The 9,829-nt window shown below is 46.5% G+C and overlaps 1 protein-coding gene across 1 annotated transcript; it reads left to right on the forward strand.

Moving 5' to 3' along the window:
• The first annotated feature begins 10 nt into the window (after nucleotides 1-10).
• POFUT2 (protein O-fucosyltransferase 2) lies at nucleotides 11-9,405 on the forward strand. Its single transcript, XM_039555336.1, has 9 exons — nucleotides 11-189; nucleotides 850-1,100; nucleotides 2,144-2,288; nucleotides 2,621-2,731; nucleotides 4,881-4,947; nucleotides 6,404-6,529; nucleotides 7,069-7,249; nucleotides 7,497-7,620; nucleotides 7,902-9,405. The coding sequence occupies exons 1-9, from the start codon at nucleotides 11-13 to the stop codon at nucleotides 8,053-8,055; spliced, it is 1,338 nt and encodes a 445-aa protein (XP_039411270.1). The 3' UTR covers nucleotides 8,056-9,405.
• The last annotated feature ends 424 nt before the right edge of the window (nucleotides 9,406-9,829 follow it).

A 9,829-nucleotide genomic window follows, 5' to 3' on the forward strand; every position in this document is an offset into this window, starting at 1 on the left:
TGGCGTGGGGATGGCGGCGCAGGGGCCCGGCGGCCGCTGCCCCTCGGCGCTGCCGCTGCTGCTGCTCGGCCTGGCCGCCGCCGCCTTCCCGCCGCCGCCCGCCGCCGCCTCCGAGCCGCCGCCCGCCGCCCTCCGCGCCGGCCACGCCGCCTCCTCGCTGCCCGCCGCCGCCGCCGCCCCGCGCACCAGGTGAGCTGCGGGGGACCCGCCGCGGCCGGCCCCGGGCTGCTCCTGCCCGCCGGGATATCCCCCCGCCGTGCGGTGTCCCCTTGCACAGGCGACCCGCCGTGTCTCGGCCATCAGCTGGTAAAGGGCCTCCTTCGCCTGCTGGTGCTTTTTTGGGTCGTTTTTGGAAGGTGTCATCGCAGCTGTCCGAGGGCTTTCGTCTGTAGAATATCCTGAGTTGGAAGGGACCCTACAGGGATCATCCAGCTCCTAGCTGCACCCTTTTCCCCCTCTCCTCTGGAGCTTGTCTACCTGCTGTCGTGTCCAGCTTACGAGAGTTAGCCTGGGTGACATGCCAGTAGTTTCACCATTTTCACCACACACCCCATGTTAGCTTTAGGATGAGAGGCACACTTCACCCTTGACCCTCTGCAGGAAAGGCTCCTGGCGTGTTCTACCTCACCAGGAGACCCCAGTGGCCCCTCCAGCCCCTGCAGCACACACTGCTCTGACTTCCCATACTTCTTCCCCTTCCGAGTACCATAAACTCAAGAAGAGGAACAGCTTCCTTCCCAACAGTTTCATCACAGGATCATAGGGTAAAAAAGAAAAACATGTAAAAGCCTCAATGTCCTCCCAGAAATAATGTGAAGACATAATCACCCGTTCCTTTGTTCTCCCCAGATACCTTTTGTACGATGTAAACCCCCCTGAAGGGTTCAACCTTCGCAGAGATGTCTACATTCGCATTGCTTCCCTTCTGAAGACCCTGCGGAAAAGCGAAAACTGGGTGTTGGTTCTGCCTCCCTGGGGACGTCTTTATCACTGGCAGAGCCCTGACATCCTCCAGGTCCGGATCCCTTGGTCCGAGTTCTTCGATATCCCAAGCCTCAACAGGAACATCCCTGTCATCGAATATGAGCAGTTCCTTGCAGGTGGGGTGCAGGATCTCACAATCTACAGTTAACTAAGTATTTGATATGGCTTCTAACAGGTTTGTCCTTATAGGGGCTTTTATCCTTTTATGTGGAAAAAAAAAAATCTTAGAGGTGGTGAGAGGAGGGATGGGAAGGAGTCTTGCTGAGCTACACAACCACTAGGATGGAATAACTCAATTACTTGGCAGCTTGTTTGATGTAGCACTGCTGTTCCCTCGACTTCCTGGGACCCCCAAAGACAGACAGTTAATGCCTGTGCATAAATTCACGGGTATTTCTGCGTGATTTTGACCATAAGGACAAGCCCATAAGGAGAGAGGCAGCTCGTTGAAATACAGACAAGCTACCTTTTTCTGGATGTGGTGGTTGGACAGTAAAAGTTGTACAGCAGGTTCTTCCCTGAACTTTTTCATCATCGATGCTGCATTTACTTGAAATACTTACCCCTTGCTTTTTGTGCCTAAGAGAAAGGCTTTCCTTAAGAAAGTAGAGTTGCTTCCTTTAGGATTTAATGCCACGTTGAGCTAATCAGCAAATGTTCAAATCTGCAGCAGTGTCACAGGCTTGTTCAGCAAAGGAAATAAAGGCCACCAAATGTCAGACCTCTGTAAAGAGCTCTGAAGGGATAGCTGTTGCCTGCCTTCCAGGAAAATTCATTTAGAGATCCTGAAATTTAGGGGAAGAAGGGCTTGTACTTGGCATTTTTGTTGGAGGAGCTCCTCCTGTGGCAGCTGCCTGTGGGGTTGAAAACCTCAGTGCTTCACGGTGTGTTTTACCCAGCTGACAGTGATTCCATTGTGTTTGGCATATTAAATCACACAGAGCTGGGTGGGATAACAGGTGGTCACATTGCCTGACCCTTTTAGCTCTTCTGGCTCACACAGAACTTCCTTTCTTTTTTTTATAGGCAAAACTGGGAAGAGAGAGAGTAGTGTAATATTAGCATTTTTAGCAGATTTTTAACTGCAGCTGATGCTTGTTCATACCTTTATGGTGTGTGTTTTCATGCTCACAAGTCCTTTGCTTTGCCTTCTGCCCAGAGTCAGGTGGGCCTTTTATTGAACAGATTTATGTGCTACAAGGCTATGCAGAAGGATGGAAAGAAGGAACATGGGAAGAAAAAATAGATGAAAGGCCATGCATTGATCAGCTGATGTACTCCAACGACAAACATGGCTACTACAGGTAACATCTAGCGGTTCCTCTGGTCTTTTCAGTTGTATTCAGAGAGACACTTGCCTGCTCTAACAGAACAGATTTGTGTGGTTGTTGCAGTATTGTCTGTGAATTGCTGGGTGCTTGGGGTTCACTTTGTTTTTAAAAAGCTCATCAATAATAGAATATTGTATTGGTATGAGAAGATCTAGTTCTAGAAAGCTGTTGCTCCATAGAAAAGCAGCATAAAGGAGAGGGCTGGCTTATTTACATTGTATGTAGTTTTTTAGGATGTTTTGTTCTATATATGACATTAACTTAAAATATGAGCCTGTGAACCAATCCTTTTTGTTCCCTTTTAGGGGCTGGTTCTGGGGTTACGAGGAAACACGAGGCCTAAATGCCTCTTGCTTGTCTGTCCAAGGATCTGCCTCTATTGTGGCTCCCATCCTTCTGAAGAACACTTCAGCGCAGTGAGTTGCCTTCTATTAGTATTTATTGTTGTATTATTGTTGTACAACCCCATTGCCAGGTGGGAAGAGTGGGGGGAACTTGAAGGCTGTATCCCACTGTTGAGATACTTCATCACTGAGTTAGTGTACTCTGTTAAAATCATAACCAAAGGGATTTACCCTGCAAGAAACACTTAACTGTAAATTAGGTTAAACGTTGCAGTGCTAAAACCTAAGAGCAAATAGCCTTGAGCTCCTTTATATTCCCTCTCAGGCAGCTTTTTTAACTCCTGCTTCCAAGGTACATCGTCTAGATCATGCAGTGGAAGAGATGCTGAACCATCAGCTGTTACGTATTTTCCTCCACACCACATATGATTTTATGTCTCTAGCATGTTCTCCTTCAGTTGTCTCCTTTGCAGTGGGAAGAGTCTTGGCTCCAAGAGTCCATGTGAAAGCCATTCCCTGCCTTTGGTTGTCACCAGTGCCAATCTCTGAACCTTTGCAGTTCAGCTGCATCCTGCACACTGAGTGTGGGTAAACTTCTGTCACGTTGCAGTACAAATGACATGCTCTGTTAAGTGCTCTCTTCTTTTTCTGCTACTTCCTGAGACACAGGTTCCTTATTTTGACCTCTGAGCGTTGCCTTGCTGTTTGCATCAAACTGTCCTCATTCCTGACCATCAAGACCTTTAGTTATTAGATGAAGCCAGTTGTTGGGTTTTTTTACTACACTCTCTTCTATATTAGATTCCATCTGCCACTTCATTGGCCAGTGATCAGACTTCTCTAATTCTTCATAGTTGGTCTTAGCTGCCCTGAGCAATTTTAAATGATTAAGCTGTGTCACCTGATTTCATGCCCTTCTGTAGGTTGTTTAGGAATATGAAGATTCCTTCCACTTGTTACCTCCCTCTGCAATGAGAACCATACATTTATCCCTGTCTCTAAACCTTTTTTTTTTTTTTCAGTCTATGCAAGATTCTTCTTTTCTGTGCCAAGTTTTCCTAAAAGCCTTTAATGAAGGCTGTCAGGAAATCTTGTTAGGCAATGTCAGTGAGATTTCCCTTATCTTCATGTGTCTGCACTTATCACCAGTGTCTTCAAACTACTCTGATTGTCCAGAGTTCAGAGCTCTGATCTCCCATCTTGCCCTTCTGGCTGGACAACCAGTTATGTGGTCCTAGGATTGGGTTTTTACTCTTCAAGTGTGGTCCCTTCTAGGAATTGTCTGTGCATTTAGATTAGCACCCTCATTCATCTCCAAGCTTCCTGTTAGGTCCAGTGCTGCTTCTTCACCAGCACAGTCTAGTCTGTTTTCCAGGTGATTTGGAGCCTTCTGTGCAAGTGTCCAGCTGATTATCAGTAGTGATAATCCAAAGCCGATTGATTGGTTATTTTCTTCCTCTCATTTTAGTAGAAGGAGGTCCAGATAATGACTTTGATCCCTTTCAGCAGAAGCATTTCTCTGTGTGTTTGCTTATCATCAGTATGCTCACAAACTAAATCTGCATCTCTTACGCTCTTGAATACTCAAAACTCTCAAAATCTCTTCTGCTTGTTAGAACTTGAATAGTGCAGTTACGTTTCCAGTACACAATCCTGAACTGTCTGTCTTTATGAGAAGCCCAAGCTGCTGTCTACTACCACACATTTTTGTAGTGTCTCTGTGTTCTTTGACATGTTGTTTTACTGTGAGACATCTTACTCTACATGGAAAGCACCTTCTCTGGTTTTGTTCTCATGATCTTCTGCTTCCTCCAAGAGGCTCTCATGTGCTCTGAGGCTGAGCATTATCTCACAGGTCACTTCTCCCCTTTGGATCACTCTCCCTGTCGGAAGTCCTATTTCTCCTGTAGCAACTGTTGTAAGGACTGTGTGGGGGGTGGTTAATGCTTGTCAGTGTTTAACTTCAGTATCAGTACCATTTGTTAAGGAGGAGAGCAGGGCTGTGGAGTGGCATGGTTCCCTTCTCTCCCAGCAGGCTGTGGGTCACAATTTGCCTTGTAGAGAACTAGAATTTGCCTCATAGGAGCCTGTCCCTCGTCCCCCATGCTCCCTTTGCAAACAGATCATAGTCTGTGCTTTATCCTAGCAAATGTGTAAAGAACCTTCATAATGTAAATTCTACTCCTAAGGGAACTGCACTCAGTTTTACAATTTTCAATAGGTCAGTGATGTTAGACAGAGCTGAAAACCTTCTTCATGACCACTACGGAGGGAAAGATTATTGGAATGTGAGTATTCTCCAGATAGCTTCTCTAGACTTTTTACTTGGCTCTGCTAAAAAATTCAGTAACCAATGTGTGCTTCAGTTTTTCCTCGGGTTTCTTGTCTTGAAAGTAACTTGTGTCTTATGTTTCAGCAATGTGTGCTAAAGATGGTTTTCAGGCCGCTGTGGGTTAATGTAACACAGGAATTTGTCCTGCTGTCTTGTGCCTAAAGGCCCAGTGCTGCGGGGCATGGTGATTAAAAAAGGATCTCCCCTATACAACACATCTACAGTCAGATGGGAGCAGTTTCTTATCTAGTCAACCTCGAGATTAGTCTTTTCAAAAGAATTCCCAAAAGTGCTCCCAAATCCCTCCCCCTTTGGCTTCAAAGGCAAAATTCCCGTGGGTTTCAAGGCAAAGGTCTATGGTAAAATAATTCCTGTCTTAAAAATTTTAAGAAAGTGTTAGGGTTCAGACACAGGAAAATGGAGCATGATACGGAGTGCTTGATATAATTAAAATTCCTAAGACAAATTGACTCTCGTGATATTACAAAACAAATTACACAGACCTCGGCCTTGTAAGCATCTGGCTATTTGCTTGGGATAGGGCATGTTTTCAGAAAGGGACCAAACAGTAGTTTGCTAGCCATGAATTGTTCATTGAGAGTGACCTCTCAAAGAAAGAAATGCACCCCAGATACCATTTTTTGAGTCTGACCTGTCCTGTAAAAGCAGACACAAAATCCACATGGATCCATAACACACATTTCTTAGCAGTGGCACTTTAAACATTGCCCCAGTGGTTTTGCCTGATGTCCAAACAGGAGTTTACTCACTGCAGCTTGGGCCCAGGGCCTCTTCTCTTTTTTCCATGCCCCTCTGAGAAGCATCTCCCCCTTCTCTGTTTCTTTGCAGACAAAAAGGGAGAAATTGGGATTTCCTTCATTCTTTTGCATGTTAGTAAAAAGGCCACTTGTGACTGTTGCAGTGGTAACTGCATCCCAGAACCCTGGAGATTATTATTCACAAGTTAAGGAAATAATTCCCTTTTCATCACTTTTCCACTGAATTTGATAGGCATATCTGTGGCTGCATGCATAATATTTTTAAAGCAGGTTTTGTTCTTACAGGTGTTTCACACACTAAAGTGTTTGCCCAGCTTTTGTTTCCAAAAGTGAGGTGCATTGCTAGGGTCTTTAACTTGGTGTATTATGTGTTCTGTTGTGTAAATAACTGCAGTGTCCTCCCTACACCTGTGTATTGCAGGGGCAGGTGAGTATGCTGGCTATAAATGTGGTGGTAATTAGAATCAAACAGTTCAAGCTTGGATAAAAGGTTAGAAATCATTGCTTATAGTACTGCATAGATGTCCCAGAAGTAACTGCATCCTGGAAGTGCTGTGTGTGTGTGAAACTGTCTCCACCTACTGGCTTTTAGCTCTCCTTTTTCTGACTCAGTGTCCGCTCTTATTCCGACAGACCCGTCGGAGCATGGTGTTTGCTAAACACCTCCGCGTGGTGGGAGACGAGTTTAGGAGGAAATACCTTCAGTCCACGGATGAGGCAGACAGGACTCAGTACAAGGAGGACTGGACACAGATGAAGGTAAAATCCGTAACAAATATTTCATTTGTGCGCTCCTGGCTGTGTGCTGCAGCTCGTGTTGGAAGGCACACGTGAGTGTAACTCTTCTGCTCGCGTCGAGGTGGACACTCATGTTCCTGGTGCACCTCCTTCTCCCTGTGTGACACGAGTTAACAGAGTGTTGAGATGTGCCTGTCTGGTTCTGAGGGCCAGATCTCTGTTGTCCTCATTTCGGTAAAGGAAACTTGAATTTCTTCTTGTACTCAGTACCATGTGTGGGTGTAAAGTTCAGCTGCCAACTGCCAGTTGAGGATTTATTTGATCAAGGAGAGGAATTTTTGCTTACAAAGATTTGGCACTCCAGTTTCTCTTCTATGAAGCAGGCCACCCAAGATCTAAATGTTGCAACAAGTGTCCCAAACTACTTCCAGTCCATACTTAAAAATTGCTGTGTGCAGCCAGAGTGATTCCGTGCCTTATCCAGAGATGATGCATTCTTGCTCTTCAGTGTGAATAGTGATGCTCTCAAGTTTTAACGTTTACTGATCTTTCTCTCATAGGTTAAGACGGGCACAGCTCTAGGTGGCCCATACCTTGGGGTTCATCTCAGAAGGAGAGACTTCATTTGGGGTCACAGAGAAGATGTGCCTTCCCTGCGAGCAGCAGTAAAGAAAATCCGCAGCCTCTTGGAGACTCTTAAACTTGAAAAGGTTTTTGTAGCCACTGATGCTGTTGAGGAAGGTAGGCAGATCACAGTCACTTCAGGATTGGTAACTCTTGACAATAAGCGCAGCAATTACCGCTGGCTCCCCTCCCTGCCTGCAATGCTGTGAATTTTGGCAACCACATTGTAAAATTTGTTGGTAGATTTTGGTGTCACTTGCTTTGTAACTGTTCACCCAGCGTTCCCTTGAACAAACACATCCTGTGACAGCAGCGAGTTGCTCTTCCTAATGTAGAGATAAATTTGTATCCTTCCTTTTTTAAGAGATTGAACTGCTCAAGAAACTGCTGCCTGAGATGGTGAGGTTTGAACCCTCTTGGGAGGAGCTGGAACTCTATAAGGATGGGGGCTTGGCCGTGATTGACCAGTGGATTTGCGCACATGCAAGGTAGCAAACCTGACTTTTATTTCAGCCAAATCTTAATGTTGCTGTCACAAAACTGAATATGATTTTTGGCCCAGCTATGGTTGTTCACAAATTGTGTAAGACATTATACAATTGAGATGTGTATAGTAGATGCATGATGGTTATATTGTGTGAGTATATATATGGTAATTTCATTATCATATCATTTCACTGAACGGTGAAGTTCATTGGACTGAAGTCAAATTACTTGCATTTTAAAAGCTTGCCCCCCCTCACAAACCCTTTTTGGTTTTTTTTCACAGGTATTTTATAGGCACCTCAGTTTCAACGTTTTCCTTCCGAATCCACGAGGAAAGGGAGATCTTGGGATTTGATCCAAAAACAACTTACAACCGATTTTGTGGTGAAACAGAGAAAAACTGTGAGCAGCCAACTCACTGGAAAATTGTATATTAAACACAGAGAACTACAAAGGTTTTGACACTGTGAGAGCTCCATAATAAGGAAAAATCGTGGGGAATTACCTACCTTGGAACAAACTACGACCCAGTCCTGCACGCTCAGCTCCCGCTCCCCTTCCATCGTGGGTGTGTTGTGGGGTGGCTGTACTGTCTCTGGACCTCACAGCATTTTTACCTGGCTGCCCCACCCAGGTCCTTGGTATGTTCTGCTCTGGCTGCCTTCCCTGAGTGGTCCCACAGGCACCAAGTGGGGTGCTACAGACCACAGGGGCCTCTTGGCTGCAGAGGTGGGTGATGGGAGGCGGCAAAGCAATGTCCAGGATGCAGCTGTTCAAACCAGCCTCACCTGCTGGAGCATTTCTTACCTGGCCGTGGTTCCCTCTTCTGGTCTGTGGTCATTTTTTACCTGAAGGGCTGGGGGGCCTGGCCATGTCATGGGGAGTGCTCACCCTGGGAGCACCAGTCTACCCACGGAGGAACCAAGCTGCCACCAGAATTAAAGCAGGTGGGGGCTGCTCGCACTCCTAGGGAGGAGCCTGCAATGCCCATCCCTTGGGCACTCATTCTTCATGTGAAGACACATTGCCCAGCAGAGAAACAGGTTGGTGCCTGGTGGAGCAGGGCCAAGATTCCATATTCCCGAGGCAGTTCCCTCGTCTGCATCCTGCAGCACTGGCCAGGGCTGGGAGAGGAGGGGTGGCTGGGTGTTCTCAGCACACTGCTGGAAGTGTAGCAGGGCTGGTGGCCCTCTCAGGAGGGTCCCGATTGCTCCAGGGCCTCGCTTTTCCACTGGTTTCTTTCACAAAGGAAAGACATGCGGAAGGCAGCACCATCACCACAGCCCTGTACTCAGGAGCCCATCAGCCTTCCCCACAGTGAGGGTGGCTAAACCCTTGAACCACTCTGCCAAACTCAGCACTGCTGCAGATCTACAAGACAACAGCACTTTGCCCACAGGTGCCTTCTTCTGACGCATTTCCCATTATGTGTCCAGAGCGATCCAAGTGCTTATTTTACATCTCCACAAGCGTGGCCAAAGCCACACGTACAGAGCAGTAACAAATTCTCACAGTGTACCAATAGAAACAAGCAGATTTAATAACATTATTTCTTAGACAACTCTTGGGAATGAAACCAAATGCAAAGAAAAAAATCTAAATGTAAAAAATGAAGATGTTAGCAATGAAAAAAACACACTGATACAGTGTTCCTGCTTTTGACCTCTGCAGGTGCTGTTTTTTCTTTCCTCCTTCCCTTCTCCAGCGCGTTCCCTTTTACTTTAATTTCATTACATTTGCGTCTTTGTCATCTATTTTTAGCTAAGTAATACTGATGGTGCCACTAACACAGTGCCCAGGATTCATCTTGTACGTCAGCCCTGCTGCTGAGCCCTCAGCCCATCAGGGAGTAACGCACAACCCCTGGCGCCGCTGTTCCCGATCGCAGCCACGTTCAAAGCTTCTTGTCGATCCCCTAAGTGCACTAGTGCTGCTTCTACTGCCTCCAGTCTAGCTAATAGTGGTTCATCAATTCTTGTCTGCATGGCCATTTCTGCTGTGGCATTACCTAACCCATCAGGGACGGCGGGAGCAGTTGGCACAGCTTTTGGAAGCACCGTAGCTAAAAGTCAGAGGAGCAACAGCATGAGCCCAATGTTCTGCAGGCACCAAGGGTGTGATAGGAAGAAAGCAGAATACCCTTCTTGTAGTGCTGTTGCTAGCTACTGCTGGGTAGGCCAGGAAGGTGTTCTCCGGGGTGGTGCCGCTCCG

This window comes from Corvus cornix, chromosome 7 (assembly GCF_000738735.6).
Source record: "Corvus cornix cornix isolate S_Up_H32 chromosome 7, ASM73873v5, whole genome shotgun sequence".
Lineage (NCBI taxonomy): Eukaryota > Metazoa > Chordata > Aves > Passeriformes > Corvidae > Corvus > Corvus cornix.